Source organism: Eufriesea mexicana, unplaced genomic scaffold (assembly GCF_001483705.2).
Source record: "Eufriesea mexicana isolate 0111107269 unplaced genomic scaffold, ASM148370v2 scaffold1247, whole genome shotgun sequence".
Classification (NCBI taxonomy): domain Eukaryota; kingdom Metazoa; phylum Arthropoda; class Insecta; order Hymenoptera; family Apidae; genus Eufriesea; species Eufriesea mexicana.
This window is the reverse complement of record NW_016909379.1, coordinates 522,599-544,022: the sequence shown is the minus strand read 5'-3', so window position 1 is coordinate 544,022 and position 21,424 is coordinate 522,599. Positions and strand designations below refer to the sequence as shown.

Genomic DNA, 21,424 nt, shown 5'->3' with positions numbered 1-21,424 from the left:
GTTTCTTGTTTTTTTTAATTTAGAGTAGTTCTTGTATAACATGTTACTGAATTTTAATATATTTAAGCATTTTTTTATTCGTTTGTTTCAAGCAGTTTTAGTATATGTTTTTGAATTTTGATAGAAGCAATAATTAATATGAATATATTGCCTAATATTTATTCACCCTTGTGTGTATATATGTATATGTGGCAGTGATTGTAACAGCAGCCTGTTATAAGTATATTTTTTATTTTGAGAGATTTTGATACCTGTACTTGTGTATGTGAAAAATAAGTCTTTTGTGATATTACACCACCAATTTATCTATAGCAATTATAGTATTTTTTCTCTTCTTACAAAACAAAATTCAGACTGGTATTTCTATTTTTTTTTTTTTTTCTTTTTTTGTATTTTTTGGTTTCATGGCCATTAACATTACGATTAACATCAGAAAATTTGTTACATAACCGAGAAAGATCAAATAAAATTAACATTATCAAACAAGACACAATATTGACTCTGTTGGTAGAGAAGATTTCTCCAATAATAAAACAATCTGGATGTTGTGGAATTAACAACTCAGTTATTATATACAGAACATTATCCATAAAATATTTTAGTATATTTCACAAATCTACGACGTGCAATTCTACAATATATTACTCGAACAATAATTTCCATAACCTCAATAATGCCATGTAATTTTAAACATAAATACACAACTTCCTACTTATTTCTTCTATATTTTATTCTATTTCCTTGACTCTGCATCATAAATTTACTTACATATTTATTTACCAAATATTAAATAACAATTTATTCTCATACATCAATGAAATTAATGACTAATAAAGCATAACCTCCAATTGTGAGATACTAAAATGAAACAACAGTTATAAATCCTTACCTTTCTCGAGGGGAGCCCTCTTATACTTCTCCAGCCTCTTCACTGCGATGGCTTCCAGTCTGATCCTGGCCGCGGGATATTCCTTCAGGACGTCCCACATGTCCTTCTTGCTGAGGACGAAGAGGTCCGAGTAGCCCACCGAGCGCACACTGGCTGTTCGCCGGTTACCTGCGTCGATGTAGCCATTTATTGGTTATCGAGATGCGTCAAGCTTTCTTTTGTATCCGCTCGGAACAGATCGATCGATCGATCGTTCCTTCACTCCACATCGCACGTGTGAGCCTACCTTAAACGCCGATTACCTAACGACACATCCTCAATACCATATCAAAGCATAACCTTGGCTCATAAGCCGTAAAAATCATGCTTGACAAAATCTGATCGAAAATCGACAAACTACGTGAAGTTTTATTCAAGTATATCCAAGTGTGTGTGCGGTTAAGTAAGGTTATGTTTCCCTTTCCTTTACGGGCAGTGTTTACGAGCGACATTATTAGGTTAGTGCACGTGAAATGTCGTTTTCATTAAACTTCGATCTATCCTCGATCATTATCACCAGTATCTGAGACAAACATTCATTATGTCAATAGTAATCTAATTTATTATGTAAATACACGAGCTGAGGAGATTTGTTTATGGAAATATTATATATTATAAATAAATATTATTTTCAATATTTTTAAATATTTCCATGTTTGTAATAAAATATTACCTTGCTTTATTGGAAGTAATCTGAATTTGAGAAAAATTTCACTGATCTTTCTGTAAATATTTTGGCATTTATAGGTTATGTTTTGTGTAATACAACAATTCATGGTAAATAATTGAATAACAAATGATTGTATATATATCATTCTGTTCGTATTTGTCATTTATGTATTGTTAAACAGAAAAGTAGAAGACAAATTGTACATAACCTAAACGATGTGTGAGAGATTAGATGACTAGAGATAATTACTTCGTAATTTTAAAGAAGTAAACGAGGTTCATTTTTAAAATGTATCGTTATTTGTGATGGACAGTAAATTTCACACAATAAGCGAAAATTATTGAGACATAAATAGCAGAAAATCAACGTTTCAGTCACAGGGAATAACACATTGAGTGTTTAGTCGCCCTCTGCTGGCTTTATTCAGTATTATTTGTTACAGGCGGGATTTACAATAACAGCAGATACATCCTGGAAATACGTATTGTAAATAAATGCACGAAATTTATGTAAAATGAAATAAAGGAACGATCAGTGCTGTTGAATAAATGGAAATCAGCCCTATTATACGATATTATAAGATCTCATGAATGGAGAATTACCTAAAATTATGAAAAATTGGAATACGAACAATTTTTTATATTATTATTACCCGAGTACTCGAATTTAAAATTAAATACGAGTTAAAATCATGAAAAATTATTGTTATTAAAATAATGAAAAATTCTCGATCTTTCGTTTACGGATTTTTTATTTTTCGAGCAACTAAATAATTTTTGAAGGAATAAATTAGTTTGCAGTGAAGAAACTCTAGAAGTAGGGCTCATAGAATTTTCAAGTTCCCGGAACAACGAAGTTAGTTAATTGTTAAAAAAGTGGAAATTATTTTAAAAGTATGGCTAAAGTTTTGCTGGAGAAACCAACATTTCTTATGCACTAACCTAATATTTATAATGGAAACTTGTGAAATTGGAAACTTTTGGAGGTCTTGTACTGTAAATTTTTGCATATTTTCAACATAAACGTGAACGATTAGGACTTTAAAAAATAGGCTATTAAATAAACATTAACCAGACAACCATAACAGAGTTGTAAAATATGAAATTGTTGATTTATTAATTAATTAATTATTATTAACAAAATTATTAAGGACTTTAGTAGTTTCTATGTATAACAACCTGTTTAATTTAAACAAAGGCCTATCTAGATGTTTATATAAAATTATGGCCTATTTCTATTGAGAAAATGAACGAATTTTTTCTCAATAGAAGCTAAAGTATAATATTATATTCGAATTAATCAATAATTTTATTATTTATTATAATGTAATTTTAATAACTCTGAATAGCTTTAAAATGCTACTTTTTTCATAAATTGTTGTAAAAAATATTTTTTTATTTAATTTCATATTTGAAATATTAGTTATTAAGTAACCAATATATTGATGATTATAAATATTATGTAAATAATTTATTATTCTAATTTTTGAGGGCTTCTGTTTACAAAAGAATATTTAATATTCAATCAAGATGATAAATAATAATAAAAAATTATTGTAATTATTTGGGTCATGGGGTTTTATAAAAAAGCTAGAAATCACTGATTGCAATTCTGCTATTCCAATTTTTAACAAAGGCTCGTTTCCAAATTCAAGAACAAGGATTCTAACCTACAATTTCACCTATGCATATATTACAAATTTTTCAACCCTAATAATAATCTCTTCTCTCTTTGAAGAAAAACAAAATATTATGTTTTATTACACTTATGTCATAAAAATTTAACACGTGAATATTAACACCATTAACCCTTTCACGAGTGAGTGTTTTAAGGCAGCCTTGAGACGATTTTCCACTTAACTCACTAGCGCCACCACGGTCCATATCTCCAATAAATGTAATGTAACTATAGTACCTATCGTTGAATTATTTTCTAATTTTACTGATATAATCCTGGAATTTTCCTTTTGCTATGTGTGCCATATTGTTTGTACAATATTACTAACACAAATTATTTGGTCGAACATGTACTCGTAAAAGGATTACTACGTGATATCTTTGCTTGTAATTCGGTTTTAGTTTTCGAAATAGCCTATTTTTCAATTTTCCCAAATGTGATTAATCATTTTCACTATCCAAAAACACTTATATTGTAGAAACAGAGATACAAGTCTCAACGTGGGTATACATCGGAATCGTACATAATCGAATTAGTCATCGATGTCGCGACTGATAAAGTGAAATAAAGGGAATAATCCACTGTAATTTACCTGACAGGCAAAGGGTAAAATCAAATTTATTCGCGCATGTGCAAATATCGTTCGAAACATGCAAAAATATCGAATTGTACGTTGGTAAATACGCAGGAAACGTGTATTTATTTAGAAACTAATTGACGAGATGTCCTATTGATGACTGATATGTAAATATACTTTTGTTCGTGTACACGGTATTATACATTGTGATGGTTTTATTTTTACCAATGAAATGTGTGTCGCAGCAATTCGAGTATTTGGTAAGTTATGGGTTTCTGACAGAATGATCGAAATTTAATTTTCATTTTCGAACAGCGTGTTTTAATTTATAATTAATTGGAATAATTAAAAATCAACAATAACGAAGTAATATCGGCAATACGGTATAAATTACCAGTTAGTAATAAACAAAGGTCTTAATTTTTCCCAGACAAACATTGTCAGTACGTTGTATGCATTTGTATGAGAAATACTTAATTAAATATCTAATTACGTCAATTTTTAAATAAGGAGGACAATGAGTAACAAAGGAATTTTATATAAATTTTTATGGTTTATTAAAAATACGAAATATGAAGATGTGAAGGAATTTTCAATTATGATCCAACGTAAAAAGAGGTTAATGATGGATAATCGACAACAAATGTCACCACTAGATATTAATCCTTAGATATTAATTACTAGATATTTCAAAATGTTCATTTGTGAGTATAAAATTAATTAATTATCCTGAATTTAAGGTTAATTATGATATTACTACGATTTTTCGTAAGAATGTAACCTTTCATTTTCACAGCGCATGCGCGGTTTTCTGGCAGCCATTTTTTCGCGGCAGTTCAAACCACGTAAGCGTTGTATAAGACATTTTCTGTATACTGATTATTAAAATTAATATTATATAAATAATTATATACATATTTCATTTGTTCTGACGAGAATATAGTATAAGAAGAATGACAGAGTTGGTCCAGGAAAAATTACGATATTATGTATTGTAACATAACAAGAAATAAAAATTTGTTAATCGTAATACACATGTTCCCAATCAGGATACGTTTATGTGATACTTTTGTGTTTGGTGTTTGTTTAAATAAGTGTAATATTGTTCGTCAACGTTTCTACATGAAATATATTTCAAAAGTTTGACAAAATCTTACCTTGAAAGAAATTAATTAAATTGTCACAAAGCATGAATCATATAACGAATAATGATTGATATATTGCAATTGTTACGCAAATATAATTATTTTCACGACTGTATTATACATCAGTCTTGATAAACGTAATATTAAAATGTGCAATCTTTGATTTTCAAATTAAATTATTATTTTTTCTTCATGGAAAATATATATATAAATTTATTGATTATTCCTTTAATTTTTCTGCGTACGAAAAACGATCATATTTTAACAAATGTTTAAATATTATGAAATAATTTGTTTAATAATTTTAATAATATACAGAATGATATCAAAGAATTATGCTTTTTATAATACTCGAGCTAATTATAATTGAAATTCAAAGATTATTCTCAATAAGATATTTCATTTAACGATTTTAATGTATGATATTCAGAAAAATATTATAAAATCATGCTTTTTAATACCAATGATATTCAGATATTACTTTAACCTTCCTAATGAATATTGTTGGTAAAAAATTCATCTTTGACGCAGATCGTCTAATGTATAAGAAGCTGACTACGATAATCAACGTAAGGACATGTAAGATAAAAATCGTTCACGATTGCAGACAATTGTCATATCCGTGTAATGAGCACGAATCATTGTTGCAGTAGGTTACAATAATTATTAAGATACTACGTTAAGAAATGGTGGTGAAGAATTGTGAGAAATGTAAGACATAAACAGTGCACTGGAAACAATAGGAGAATATAGAAATTAACGTGAGTGAAGGAAATATTTGCTGTGTTCGCAAAGTCAGCCAGCAATGATCTACAATCTATATTAATAATCTGAAAATTATATTCATTTCGTAATTATAATAATTAGATTACAATATTAATGATTAATTATAATAAATAGAGTATTATATTAATTATTAATTATAATATCTAGATTATTACATTAATCATTAACTGTAATTGTATAATTATTATATTAATCATTAATTGCATGAGTGATATGAAACTAACATGAGTCACGTATATTTCGTTCCAAATTATTACAAATTTCGCATTTCAAATATATTTAAAATTACAAAATTAATTACTCAAAGCTACAAATTTAATATAACGATTCACTTTTCCCCCATTTCTCCTATTATCGAAAACATTTTTATTTTATTGCAGTATAAATAAAGTAAGTAACGAAAAATAAGCGATGAAATCATTTTTTTCAGATCATTTTCATAATTACTAGCACAATGATTATAATTAAATTATAATAATATAAAAATATGGTTGATTAATGTAATAACTATATTAGAATCTGAATAAAGATCATGACTCGTAATAACTTATTCAGATATTCATAATGAAAATTTTCTTTTCAGAAACTGTAACTCTTTGCAGATAAACTGACCAACCTGACTATTTTATAGTAATGAAAAAGTGAAGATATCGTAAAATGAATGCTTCCAAAAATATTTCATATTTTGGGTGATGTTCAACGTATGTCGATGTCATATCTAACATGTCGTATTTATGATTCTTTGTCATCTTCTTTATACAGGGTAATTTGAGAAACTGGGCCGGGCTATAGCTCTTTTCTAAGAGAGGATGAAGAAAATTGATGGAAGGACATGTTATCTTGTTTAGTGACTTCCATTTTCCTGTGCCATATTTTTCTCAAGAGATACAGGTATTATACGTACATACGTGTACTTCATCCTTTTTCCCCGTAGCAAATATGTTTTGTTTTAAACGAATCTACCTGTATAATTACCCAAATATATTTATTACAAAACCATAGAAATATGAATAAGAATCAATTTATGTTTAAACAAAATTCAACGAAAACGATTAAACGATGCAATATTTTTCTTCGTCAATTTTATGTATCGTTATTTTATCTATTAGTAAATAATATAAATAAGATTACTATAAATAGATATAATAAATACGATTAATAGCTACTGTAAATATTTTCTGAATTACTTATGGCAACAAAAAGTATTGTACCTACATTTAGATCCTATACTAATTATTTAATTATGTTACAATTTATTTATTATGTTATACTTTATTTAATTATATCACACTATAATATTAATATTTCAATTATTATATTTAATATTAAGGTTTTATATGGTTAAGTCTATTGCTTAAAAATATAATTTTCTAAAATATTTCCCATGCAAAGAACAGAAAAACGTGTCTTTTAATATCAACTACCATCAGACACACATTCGTACATCTCTCCTTTAAAAAGGAAAGAAAAATATATCCATTGTAAGCCAAACTTAATGGAGAGAAAAATATGTCCAGGAAAAAGCCACAAAATCCAGTTCTTATACCTGAAGTACACAACATCCATCCAACAATGTACTACTCTCCTCTCCAAGCCACGATGACTTGACCACTGACGTCGATAATAAAATCAAGTACCACTTCCAGGACCTACTCCGCAAACGTCGATATCAATCGGACGTATTAATCGAAATAAACAATCACCGCAAATATTTCCTTCCCCTATACACAGAGAACGTAAAGAGATGACGAGGAATATACGTAGGTATCAGCATGTCACAGAAGCAAATCGAAATAACGCTGAAGGAGCATGTCCAACTTCCAAATGGAATCAATTCTAAGCTAAGTATACTAACGTTACTACGAAAGCGTGATAAAAACAGGTGTGACTAAAAAGTATATCTCTGTCCTGTTGGATCGATGGACCAACACGTCCCACGATTGATCCTCTCGCGCGAAGGTCTTGTCTCCCGTATTTTTGGAACGCTCGTATTTTTATCATGGCCGAGGCCACGGAGATCTCCGCGTTGTAAAATATCATTTATTTTCGTACGATACCCATTACGTTCCAGTAGGTCGTGTTGGTCTATCGGCTGGAAGACAATAATCGATAAAAACAGAGGGGCAAAGGCTAAAGGGCAATACGTGTCACGGGCCTTGTTCAGTACGCATCGACGATCTCGCAACGAGTTTGTATCGTCCACTTTTTTCTAATCCAATCGCAGCTATTATTCTCCCATCTCTTTCAGTTGTCGAGAGAAACGCGTGCACAAAAGAGATCGTGCAATCACGTTTGTGTTCATATACGGGAAAAAATGGGCGAAAGGATAAAGAGAATCTTAAAATTCGAATATCCGTGTCCACCATTTTGTTCTCAATCCAGTTCGTCATATCGTTTCCATTACGGTCCACCATTTTTGTTCCATTGAGACCCGTCATTTCGTATCCATTGCGAGTAATCATTTTCCTCTGATGCGGTCCGCCATTTTGTTTTCACCGCAGTCGGCCATTTTGCTTCGATTTCGGTCTATCATTTTGTTTTCGTCCAAACCCGCCATTTCGTTTCCACTGTGAGTTGTCATTTTGCTTTAATGCCATCGGCCATTTTATTTTCATCGCGGTCGGCCATTTTGCTTCGATTGCGGTCCACCATTTTCTTCTCACTGCGTGCGTTTTCATCGATACTGCCTTGTATTCGTAATATTTCGATCATGAGCGCTGGCTTTTCTTCTTATTCGTATTAGACTTCGCACATTCTCTTGAAAAATATGTTCAAAAGTCGCTTCATTGAAGTTTCAGTACCTTGCAATAATTCTCGGTATTCGTTGCGTGAACGTCGATCGCAGGGAGGAGTCGACACGAGGATTGTGAGTGATAGAATAAGTATAAAAGAGTAGAAGAAAAGGTAGGATGTTACTAGAAAGTTCGGTTTTTAGATCGGCTCATACCGGCTCGACGGCTTGCCCTCTCACAGAGTGGTAAGAACGTGAAACGTGAAAACGTGATCGTGAAACACGAGGGGGACAGCTCACGGGCCCCTGGTCCGCTTGGAATATTTACCGCACTCTTTACCTGCAGTCCTCATATTGAGAATGCTGATCTCTCCGAAGTAGGAACCAGCCTTAAGGGTAGCGAGGACTGTCTTCCCGTTATCAGTCACCACCTGCAGTCGCCCTCTGTTCACTATGTACATCTCCTTGCCTACCTCACCTGAAACAGACCCAAGCAGATTTTGTAAAAGAAGACTACCACTAGGAAAATGATCATCAGTTTTACACAGAGTCGATGATACGCATTAGAACACGCGGCACTTGAATATTTCTATGCAAGAGTTTGGTTTGACTTTAAGCTACGATCTGAATTGATCTAGGATTCGTGTCTACAACTGGTCTTAGTATTTGCACTATCGAGTGTTCAGTTAATGGTTGGTTGGGGGATCGATACATTTGTGGAACACGTCCAAGATTTTCTCAAGCTTGACTATACTGTTCAGCTATAGTCTGCTATAAACTTAGGCTACCTCGAGTTCTCTCCAGTTTATCGTTAGGGAAGATACTGCAGAGTGCTTAATATTTGATCAACTATCCTCGTCTCAGCATTTTGTACACTGTTCTTCAGAAGAAGACTCAGGAAGTGTGTACATCGTAGAATATCATGCGATAGGAATATTTACTGCCCGAGGAAATAATCTAGCGAATTTTGGCAGATTTCGTGGAACTAAATCTCCAGTACCAATATTTCATTAGTAGCCTAGCTTATAATAGGGTGCATCCTATTTGCAGATGACGGTACTAGCAGCTAGGCATGCATTTTCCCGTGTTCTAGACACCTCTGATGTCTATCTTGTCATCCTACCCTTATCCTAAGCCACCTTATCCGTTCCACTACTTCCGGGGATTAAACTATTGTTGCAGTAGGTTACAATAATTATTAAGATACTACGTTAAGAAATGGTGGTGAAGAATTGTGAGAAATGTAAGACATAAACAGTGCACTGGAAACAATAGGAGAATATAGAAATTAACGTGAGTGAAGGAAATATTTGCTGTGTTCGCAAAGTCAGCCAGCAATGATCTACAATCTATATTAATAATCTGAAAATTATATTCATTTCGTAATTATAATAATTAGATTACAATATTAATGATTAATTATAATAAATAGAGTATTATATTAATTACTAATTATAATATCTAGATTATTACATTAATCATTAACTGTAATTGTATAATTATTATATTAATCATTAATTGCATGAGTGATATGAAACTAACATGAGTCACGTATATTTCGTTCCAAATTATTACAAATTTCGCATTTCAAATATATTTAAAATTACAAAATTAATTACTCAAAGCTACAAATTTAATATAACGATTCACTTTTCCCCCATTTCTCCTATTATCGAAAACATTTTTATTTTATTGCAGTATAAATAAAGTAAGTAACGAAAAATAAGCGATGAAATCATTTTTTTCAGATCATTTTCATAATTACTAGCACAATGATTATAATTAAATTATAATAATATAAAAATATGGTTGATTAATGTAATAACTACATTAGAATCTGAATAAAGATCATGACTCGTAATAACTTATTCAGATATTCATAATGAAAATTTTCTTTTCAGAAACTGTAACTCTTTGCAGATAAACTGACCAACCTGACTATTTTATAGTAATGAAAAAGTGAAGATATCGTAAAATGAATGCTTCCAAAAATATTTCATATTTTGGGTGATGTTCAACGTATGTCGATGTCATATCTAACATGTCGTATTTATGATTCTTTGTCATCTTCTTTATACAGGGTAATTTGAGAAACTGGGCCGGGCTATAGCTCTTTTCTAAGAGAGGATGAAGAAAATTGATGGAAGGACATGTTATCTTGTTTAGTGACTTCCATTTTCCTGTGCCATATTTTTCTCAAGAGATACAGGTATTATACGTACATACGTGTACTTCATCCTTTTTCCCCGTAGCAAATATGTTTTGTTTTAAACGAATCTACCTGTATAATTACCCAAATATATTTATTACAAAACCATAGAAATATGAATAAGAATCAATTTATGTTTAAACAAAATTCAACGAAAACGATTAAACGATGCAATATTTTTCTTCGTCAATTTTATGTATCGTTATTTTATCTATTAGTAAATAATATAAATAAGATTACTATAAATAGATATAATAAATACGATTAATAGCTACTGTAAATATTTTCTGAATTACTTATGGCAACAAAAAGTATTGTACCTACATTTAGATCCTATACTAATTATTTAATTATGTTACAATTTATTTATTATGTTATACTTTATTTAATTATATCACACTATAATATTAATATTTCAATTATTATATTTAATATTAAGGTTTTATATGGTTAAGTCTATTGCTTAAAAATATAATTTTCTAAAATATTTCCCATGCAAAGAACAGAAAAACGTGTCTTTTAATATCAACTACCATCAGACACACATTCGTACATCTCTCCTTTAAAAAGGAAAGAAAAATATATCCATTGTAAGCCAAACTTAATGGAGAGAAAAATATGTCCAGGAAAAAGCCACAAAATCCAGTTCTTATACCTGAAGTACACAACATCCATCCAACAATGTACTACTCTCCTCTCCAAGCCACGATGACTTGACCACTGACGTCGATAATAAAATCAAGTACCACTTCCAGGACCTACTCCGCAAACGTCGATATCAATCGGACGTATTAATCGAAATAAACAATCACCGCAAATATTTCCTTCCCCTATACACAGAGAACGTAAAGAGATGACGAGGAATATACGTAGGTATCAGCATGTCACAGAAGCAAATCGAAATAACGCTGAAGGAGCATGTCCAACTTCCAAATGGAATCAATTCTAAGCTAAGTATACTAACGTTACTACGAAAGCGTGATAAAAACAGGTGTGACTAAAAAGTATATCTCTGTCCTGTTGGATCGATGGACCAACACGTCCCACGATTGATCCTCTCGCGCGAAGGTCTTGTCTCCCGTATTTTTGGAACGCTCGTATTTTTATCATGGCCGAGGCCACGGAGATCTCCGCGTTGTAAAATATCATTTATTTTCGTACGATACCCATTACGTTCCAGTAGGTCGTGTTGGTCTATCGGCTGGAAGACAATAATCGATAAAAACAGAGGGGCAAAGGCTAAAGGGCAATACGTGTCACGGGCCTTGTTCAGTACGCATCGACGATCTCGCAACGAGTTTGTATCGTCCACTTTTTTCTAATCCAATCGCAGCTATTATTCTCCCATCTCTTTCAGTTGTCGAGAGAAACGCGTGCACAAAAGAGATCGTGCAATCACGTTTGTGTTCATATACGGGAAAAAATGGGCGAAAGGATAAAGAGAATCTTAAAATTCGAATATCCGTGTCCACCATTTTGTTCTCAATCCAGTTCGTCATATCGTTTCCATTACGGTCCACCATTTTTGTTCCATTGAGACCCGTCATTTCGTATCCATTGCGAGTAATCATTTTCCTCTGATGCGGTCCGCCATTTTGTTTTCACCGCAGTCGGCCATTTTGCTTCGATTTCGGTCTATCATTTTGTTTTCGTCCAAACCCGCCATTTCGTTTCCACTGTGAGTTGTCATTTTGCTTTAATGCCATCGGCCATTTTATTTTCATCGCGGTCGGCCATTTTGCTTCGATTGCGGTCCACCATTTTCTTCTCACTGCGTGCGTTTTCATCGATACTGCCTTGTATTCGTAATATTTCGATCATGAGCGCTGGCTTTTCTTCTTATTCGTATTAGACTTCGCACATTCTCTTGAAAAATATGTTCAAAAGTCGCTTCATTGAAGTTTCAGTACCTTGCAATAATTCTCGGTATTCGTTGCGTGAACGTCGATCGCAGGGAGGAGTCGACACGAGGATTGTGAGTGATAGAATAAGTATAAAAGAGTAGAAGAAAAGGTAGGATGTTACTAGAAAGTTCGGTTTTTAGATCGGCTCATACCGGCTCGACGGCTTGCCCTCTCACAGAGTGGTAAGAACGTGAAACGTGAAAACGTGATCGTGAAACACGAGGGGGACAGCTCACGGGCCCCTGGTCCGCTTGGAATATTTACCGCACTCTTTACCTGCAGTCCTCATATTGAGAATGCTGATCTCTCCGAAGTAGGAACCAGCCTTAAGGGTAGCGAGGACTGTCTTCCCGTTATCAGTCACCACCTGCAGTCGCCCTCTGTTCACTATGTACATCTCCTTGCCTACCTCACCTGAAACAGACCCAAGCAGATTTTGTAAAAGAAGACTACCACTAGGAAAATGATCATCAGTTTTACACAGAGTCGATGATACGCATTAGAACACGCGGCACTTGAATATTTCTATGCAAGAGTTTGGTTTGACTTTAAGCTACGATCTGAATTGATCTAGGATTCGTGTCTACAACTGGTCTTAGTATTTGCACTATCGAGTGTTCAGTTAATGGTTGGTTGGGGGATCGATACATTTGTGGAACACGTCCAAGATTTTCTCAAGCTTGACTATACTGTTCAGCTATAGTCTGCTATAAACTTAGGCTACCTCGAGTTCTCTCCAGTTTATCGTTAGGGAAGATACTGCAGAGTGCTTAATATTTGATCAACTATCCTCGTCTCAGCATTTTGTACACTGTTCTTCAGAAGAAGACTCAGGAAGTGTGTACATCGTAGAATATCATGCGATAGGAATATTTACTGCCCGAGGAAATAATCTAGCGAATTTTGGCAGATTTCGTGGAACTAAATCTCCAGTACCAATATTTCATTAGTAGCCTAGCTTATAATAGGGTGCATCCTATTTGCAGATGACGGTACTAGCAGCTAGGCATGCATTTTCCCGTGTTCTAGACACCTCTGATGTCTATCTTGTCATCCTACCCTTATCCTAAGCCACCTTATCCGTTCCACTACTTCCGGGGATTAAACCTACATCAAGTGGCGTCGAAACTTGATTTTCTATGCACGTCAGAAAACGTATGTTCAAGATATTCGTCAATTACTGTAAAACATGAAACTTCATAATCACTGACGCACTTATAACTATATTGAATACACATTATTTAAATCATTTGCAAAAATTAGTAATTAGGGCAACAGTTGGGAACCAAACGACATTTTAAATGACGAATGATCGCGATTTGTTTTCAGAAGGTCATGAGAATGTCAAGAGTGATCACTTTTGGAAAATATTTCAATACGTTGAGTGTGGTTCGCAGTTATCCGTTCGGTCTACGAGTACGATGCAGCCAATGTCCATTGAGAAAGACAGTATAATGGTATAGAAAGTTAGCTTTCGAACCTTTTTAAATACATTAAATGTATCATTCTCACCCTCGGCACTGGATGGATTCCAGGTTCAAGGAGGTTTGAGGATTTTCTGGCAAGTTCTCGGTAAACCCTCTGCTTCCTATATATAGAGTTTTCAAAACTTTCCAATAGTATCCCTGTCTAAGGCAGGGCCTGCTAGGTAGCCTTACTGATGAGTCCACCAGCATCTCTACCTTTTACTTTCATCCTTTCTAGCACCACCGTAACACCGAGGATACCTGCTAACCAACTGACAACAACAACCTTGGAAAAGTTCTCCTATAATCTAAACGAAAAGTGTACTGTCAGCTTTTATGGACTGACGCCCTCTATAATCAAATGGAATCAAACCAACTGACGTGTTCAGAACCCCCGATGAAGCTGACGTTTGCCTATAGCTCTATAGTTCTAGGATGCAGCAAATTTTGGGGAAGCTAGTGGGCCCACTCCGATCAAATCCACTTACTTCAACTCTCTATAGTGACACCCATACTCCGGGTGGGTATGGGTCCTCCAACTGAATGGGGAAGAATGAATGACAACGTCGGCCATGGTGATGCAACTGCTGGATTTTCTACATATTTAGTCAGATCAGAAGCAATCAAAGAGAAAAACTCCTTATGGCTGATTATGGGTCAAATAGTCCTATTACTCTATACGATTGGGTGTGGTACCGTTTGGATATGGAGTGTTGGTTTCGCATCCAATGTCTCCAGGTTACAGGCCAATCGTCCAGGTTATGTAAGAGCAGAACACCGCGTCTGAGACGCTCTACATACACAATAGAAGTCAAACGGAACAGCAAAGGAGAAAGTCCATCTCTGGAGAGCCATCGGCGAGATGCGATTTGTTTGCAGAAGACCGCGACAAAGTCAAAAGTGATGACTTTCGGAAGACACTTTAATTGGGATAACAGTCGATAGTCAAACGGAATAGCAAAGAGGAAACTCCTTCGGAGAGCCATCGGCGAGATGCGATTTGTTTCCAGGAAGCCACGACAAAGTCAGCGTTGGCGGGTTAAAGTAGTAACGGGCAGTCATAAGTCGGGCTCAACTCGGCTGACGCCAACTACGCGGCAGTGATGCACTCGAAGTAGGGTCGGCCATCAGACAGCAGCATCTAGCGCGGTAGGAAATGGCGTCCGCCGCGTTCCAACGGTCATGCCGCAGTCGTTTCCACGGCGATGAAGAGACTACAGGGAAGGAAGACGATGGCTTCCTTCTCTGTCCGCTTGCAGCATCCACGTCGCGCCCTCTCTGTCCCTCGGTACCGTTCTTAACCCCGAGGGAGGGAAAATTATTTGCCTGGCTGCTCACGTTCGTTCGCGCCAGCCACCGAAGAAATACTGACCGATCGCTGACGTATCCAACGAAAACTATTCCACGCTTGGTTGCTTTTAATTAAATCCACGATTTCATTCGCTTAGACACGTTTCTTCGTGATATATCCTTTCCGATCTTTCTTCCTTCTCTTCCATTTTCCGATTTCCGATTTATGTCTCATGATTTGCATATTTTCTATCAAATATTTTTCTGGTTATTTTTGTTATGTATTATGGGGTTTTTACATTTGATGATGTGGATTGTGGATGGATGTGCTTTGGGGCTTTTGTTTGATGCTGTTGGTTACTCTTATTTTCCTTTTTGCGATTTAGGATTTACATTTGACGACGCGGATTATTCGTGTTAAATTTTTTCCTAGTTCTTTTTATGTGCTTTGGGATTTTTATCTTGTGGTGTTGGTTACTCTTACTTTTACCTTTCTTTCTTTTTGTGGTTTGGGATTTTTACATTTCATAATGTGGATTATTCGTATCAAATTTCTTCCTAGTTCTTTAGTTACGTGCTTGGGGATTTTTGTTTAATGGTGTTGGTTAACTCTTATTTTCCTTTTTGCGATTTAGGATTTACGTTTGGTAACGCGGATTATTCGTATAAAATTTTTTCCTAGTTCTTTTGTTGTCTGCTTTGCGATTTTTATTCTATGATGTTGGTTACTCTTATTTTTACCTTTCTTTCTTTTTATGGATTGGGGTTTTTACATTCGATGATGTGGATCATTAGTGTTAAATTTTTTCCTAGTTCTTTTTGCTATGTGCTTTGGGGCTTTTGTTTTATGCACTTGGTTACCCTTATTTTAATCTTTCTTTTTCTTTTTGTGGTCTAGAGTTTTTACATTGGATGATGTGAATTCTTTGTATCCAATTCATTCTTGGTCCGTTTGTTACGTGCTTTAGGGTTTTTATTCCATGATGTTGGTTACTCTTATTTTCTTCTTTTTTGCGATTTAAGATTTACGTTTCATGATGTGGATTATTTGTATCAAATTTTTTCTTCGTTCTTTTTGATATCTGTTTTGAGATTATCCTATGGCGCTGGATACTCTGATTTTCACCTTTCTTTCTTTTTATGGTTTGGCGTTTTTATATTCGATGATGTGGATTATTCGTATCAAATTTTTTCCTAGTTCCTTTTGTCATGTGCTTCAGGATTTTTATCCTATGGTGCTGGTTACTCTTATTTTCTTCCTTTTTGCGATTTAGGATCTATGTTTAATGATATGAATTATTTGTTTCAAATTCTTGACTTGTTCTTTTTGTTATGTGCTTTTGAGGTTTTTGTTCGATGATGTTAATTATTCCGTAACAAATCCATTCTATTTGGAATTGTTCACTTTTTGAGGTTAAAAGCTTGAATATTTTATGTCAAATTTTATTCCTATTATTTCTGTTTCTGATATGTATTTAGGTTTCTGTTCGATGGTGTTGGATTTTTATAATGATTCCTTTTCTGTCCCTTTCTTCTTTTTTGTAGTTCAAAACATCATCTCGAAGGGAGTACTTAGAAGACACAGAATCTTACCTACACCAAAAGAATTAGAATTCGAATCATTACACACGATGCTGAAGAAAATGCTTCAAGACCTGAAAGACTCATAATATACTCATCAAAAAGGATAAACGAGATCCAACCAATATAGATTCTACAATCAACCCCTTCCATATAAAATCAATTTCTATCATTCACAAACGCCAGTCATCACCTAGACAGTGGAACGAATAACACGAAAAAACCTTGCACAAGGTAGCCCAAAGTATCTCAAAACACAAATTAACAAAATCAGTTTACATTTCCACTCTTCTCTTCATTCTCTCTCATCATAAATTTAACCAAATCACCAAGTCAGACCGAAAATCAAATTGCCTAAACTACCTACCCAAACTCATTACCACTTTCTCGCAATTTAAGTCTGAACTCCAACCTAAAAGTCGTGCTTATCACGCTCATTAACGACAAAGAGCAGAGGGGGGTCCAAGATAGATGCAGATAATCGCGTCCTGTTATCGAACACACGTTTCTTCGCGTTAACCCCGAACCTCGTTTGCTTGGTCCCCGAGAGGAACGTCCGAGAAGATAAAGTTCCGAGGGGACGCTTAGCATGGAAAATTTTTAATAAGTCATCCGGCCACCAGTGATTCCCTCGATCTGGTCCAGGGCTAGTTATCTTGGCGAATAAAGTATTTCGTTCATAACTGCGCCTTCTGGGTACGCTATTGGCAACGGGGCCAAGTGGAAAGGGTAGGCAATCGCTTGTGGAAGCTCTGCCAGCTAGGGTACATCCATTGGCAGGGTTCCAGCTGCTCGTTTGCGTCGTGTCTAGGAAAAACGTGTCGTGATGTGTAAGATGGAGAAAAAAGAAGGAAAGATGGAGGAACGGAAGAGGAAGGGAGGAAATCCGGAGGCGCGGAAGCTGCAGGTTACCTTTGCGACAGATGTAGTCGCCAGGTGAGAAAAGTACGGGTCGCAGTCTTAGCACCAGCTCGCACAGGAAGCCAGCCTCCGTGTTCTGGAAGATCTCCACCCTCCGCAACGTGTCCAGGTGAACGTTTATCGCGATTTCGGCCTTCAGCTTGTCTGCAATGTTATGTGATAAGATTAATTTCAGAGTTGGACAGGCTCTTGTTTCGACTCGCACGATTTGGGATGACAGGATTTAGACTTCAGAGATCGGGCAAGGTTTTTCGAGGGACCTGGATGAATTTATCTCTCCTTTTAAATTTTATTTCTTTCTGCGTTGTCTTCATCCTTTAATCTTAATTATTTCTTTATTGTTTCTATTTCCAGTTTCAATTATTTTTCAATTTCTGTTCCTAGTTTCAATTATTTTTTAACTTTTATTTCGAATTTTAATTATTCCTTAATTTTTATTTACAATTTCAATTATTTTTCAATCTTCTGGACCTAACCTTAATTATTCTTGTTTTATTTCCAATTTTAATTATTTTACAATTTTTATTTCGAATTTTAAGTATTTCTTAATATTTATTTTCAATTTCAATCATTTTTTAACGTTTTGGACCCAGTTTTAATTATTCTTGAATTTCATTCCCAATTTTAATTATTTTTCAATTTTGATTTCGAATTTTAAGTATTCCTTAATATTTATTTGCAATTTCAATTATTTTTCAACGTTTTTTACTCAATCTTAATTATTCTTGAATTTTATTTCCAATTTCAATTATTTTTCAACTTTTATTTCGAATTTTAAGTATTCCTAAATTTTTATTTCTAATTTCAATTATTTTTCAATTTTTTGGAAGCGATCTTAATTATTCTTGAATTTTAATTTCCAATTTCAATCGTGTTTCAATTTTTATTTCGAACTGCAATTATTTTTCAATTTTCTGTTACCAATCTTAATTATTTTTCAATTTTTCTAATTGGAATTATTCTCCGATTTGTATTTGTATTAAATTTTGATTATTCTTTCATTCTGATTTCTATCCTCATTCATAATTATTTGCATTTTTAATCTTAATTATTTCCTATTTTTATTTCTAGACTTAGTTACATTTTAATCATTTTCGTTTCCAATTTTAATTATTCTTCAATCGTTTTCATACCAATTTTAATAATACTTTAATTCTTGATACTTTAATTTTTATAATACGTTATTTTTATATTACATTATCGTGCTAAATTATGTCATCTTACTAACGTACTTAAACGAGCTGTTTGCTACGGTTAATGCTCGAAATGCACATATGAGATCGGAATTCAGCGACAAATTGTCTCAGGAAAATGTTTCACCGACGTTACGTGCATCCCCCTGGCCAAATAAAAGTACGAAGGAAAATTTCTACGTGCGTCACATTAATGCGAGACGAAATAAGACTGGTGCAACGACGAGTAAAATAAATCCGCTGGAATAAACCTTGATACGCGATTCACATGTATGAGGAGAAATAAGGGGGAAGGAAGAAGAAATTATCGAGGCAGAAAAGCATCGCGTAGGATGCTAAATGCTGTGGAAAAAATTAGAGAAATAGAGAATTTGATATACTTCGAAGGAACATTTATGCATGTGAAATCTGTAATAAAATGTTTTTAAATATTTTGTGTCATGAAAATATCGTATGTTATTATACCTTAGTTAAGTACTATGCATATAACAATATTATCTATTAATTTATTTAATAATACTGTTATTTATATTATATTCATATTACTAATATTATTATTACTATGTTAGTACAATATAGTATTATATAGTATTATATAGTACCACATATTAGTACACAATAATGCTAATAATATTACTAGTTTTATTTTGAATACAACATTAGTATTAAATTTTCACTTACAGATGTAAACTATATCATGTTATATTGTATTATAAAGGATGTCCGAAAATTCACTTCAGATTTGAATTTTGCGCCATTTGTGCGGTGAAGTGTTGCCAACAAAAAGAAAAAGATGGCGTGACAGCTGACGGTTCAGAGTTATTAAAAATGGAGCGTTACACGAAAGAACAACGCGTCTTCACTGTTGAGCAATACTTCAAAAATAAAGTTTGTTTGTTTTCTACTAAAATTTTCTTCCTAAAATAGTAATAAATAGTAATAAATTACTTACTTCATAAAATAGTAATAAATAATAATAAATTATAAATTATACTAGTTAAAATTACTACTGCGTAAATTTTGAGACACCCTTTAATATATCACATAATACTGTACTTCTGTATTACAGAATATATTAATTATATGCCTGTAGTATAGTATTTTTATTAATGTCTTTCATTTCTATTGATTATTTAATTTTTCGTTTATTTTCCTAGCATTCCTTCATAATTTCGTCAATATTTTCACATCTATCAGAAATGTTTGGAAGTATCTGCTCATCAATCAACGCGTTATCCACGAAAGTATTAGTGTGACGTGAAGAAAATGAGAAGGAAATCATTTAGTCATTCGAGTGTCAAGTGAGAAGTATAATTCTTTATATCGAATAAAATATTGTTTATCTAAGCAATTAAACAAGTATTTTCACTTAGGAACTTATCGATATTCAAATTTAAATGTTCACTTTTCTAAGGCCGTCACTTAAACCTAACTTCATTCACTTTAACTACTACGTTTTATTTATTATTTCCAAAAATTTGTTTTCTAGTAGAAAAAATAACGTTATCATTTATTTAATGCGAATATAGTATGATTATTCATTAGATATTATTTTCTTCGTCATTTTCTTTCCAAAAATGCAAGCTTCTGATCTAAGCAAGAACGAGCTTTTTTAGAAATGGATTCAGATAAAGCTTACCGGGAAGACAGCTGACAGCTTTTTCTTCGTCCGAACATTTTTGCGTCAGCCAAAGGTAGTCGAACCATTTGATCACCTTCACCTGAAGATGCTTTGGCACTCTCCTCATCCTCATATAGGTTTTCACTCCATCCAACTTTGCTGTAACCAGAAAAGAAAGAATCATTAATATTAGCGTAATTATACAATTATATATAAATTTACACTATTTTACTTCACTATATAACATTATCTTTGTTTCTGCTATAAAGCATTATTTTATTATTCACGAACGTATTCAAATTCTCCCGCCGTAACCTACTCCAACGCCGCTAGATGTCGACACAAAACCAATGAGCGCGTTAACTACTCCCTTGTTTCTCATTTTCGACTTTCTCCTCCTCTAATTACTATAAATATGTTCTTATAATAAAACTTTACTAATAATATTAGTATAATTATATTATTCGAAAATAGTTATATCCTAGGGAATCAACAGATGGCGTTAGTCTTCGCAACATCGAGTTTCCCTTCTAGAAAAACAGACACTATGGTGATCTCTGTATTCGATTAGATCTTCCTGCTTGTATCAACGTGATAAATAATATTTATAAGGTATTAATATACTATAATACATTTACTATAAAACTAATATTACATTTTATTAATCTACCATTAATTATATTTATAAATTATCAAGTCCCAATATTGCATTTTATATAGGAAAC

General features: G+C 33.4%; 1 protein-coding gene across 1 annotated transcript in view; it reads right to left on the bottom strand.

Moving 5' to 3' along the window:
• Nucleotides 1-21,081, bottom strand: part of LOC108547792 (uncharacterized) — a 33,039-nt gene extending 11,958 nt beyond the window's left edge. The window contains exons 1-5 of the mRNA XM_017900458.1: nucleotides 21,015-21,081; nucleotides 20,718-20,858; nucleotides 17,877-18,029; nucleotides 12,904-13,041; nucleotides 890-1,057 (exon numbers count right to left, since the gene is read on the bottom strand). Of these exons, the coding sequence (XP_017755947.1) occupies nucleotides 890-1,057; nucleotides 12,904-13,041; nucleotides 17,877-18,029; nucleotides 20,718-20,858; nucleotides 21,015-21,081 (667 nt within the window). The remainder of the gene's footprint in view (nucleotides 1-889; nucleotides 1,058-12,903; nucleotides 13,042-17,876; nucleotides 18,030-20,717; nucleotides 20,859-21,014) is intronic.
• Between the last annotated feature and the right edge of the window lie 343 nt (nucleotides 21,082-21,424).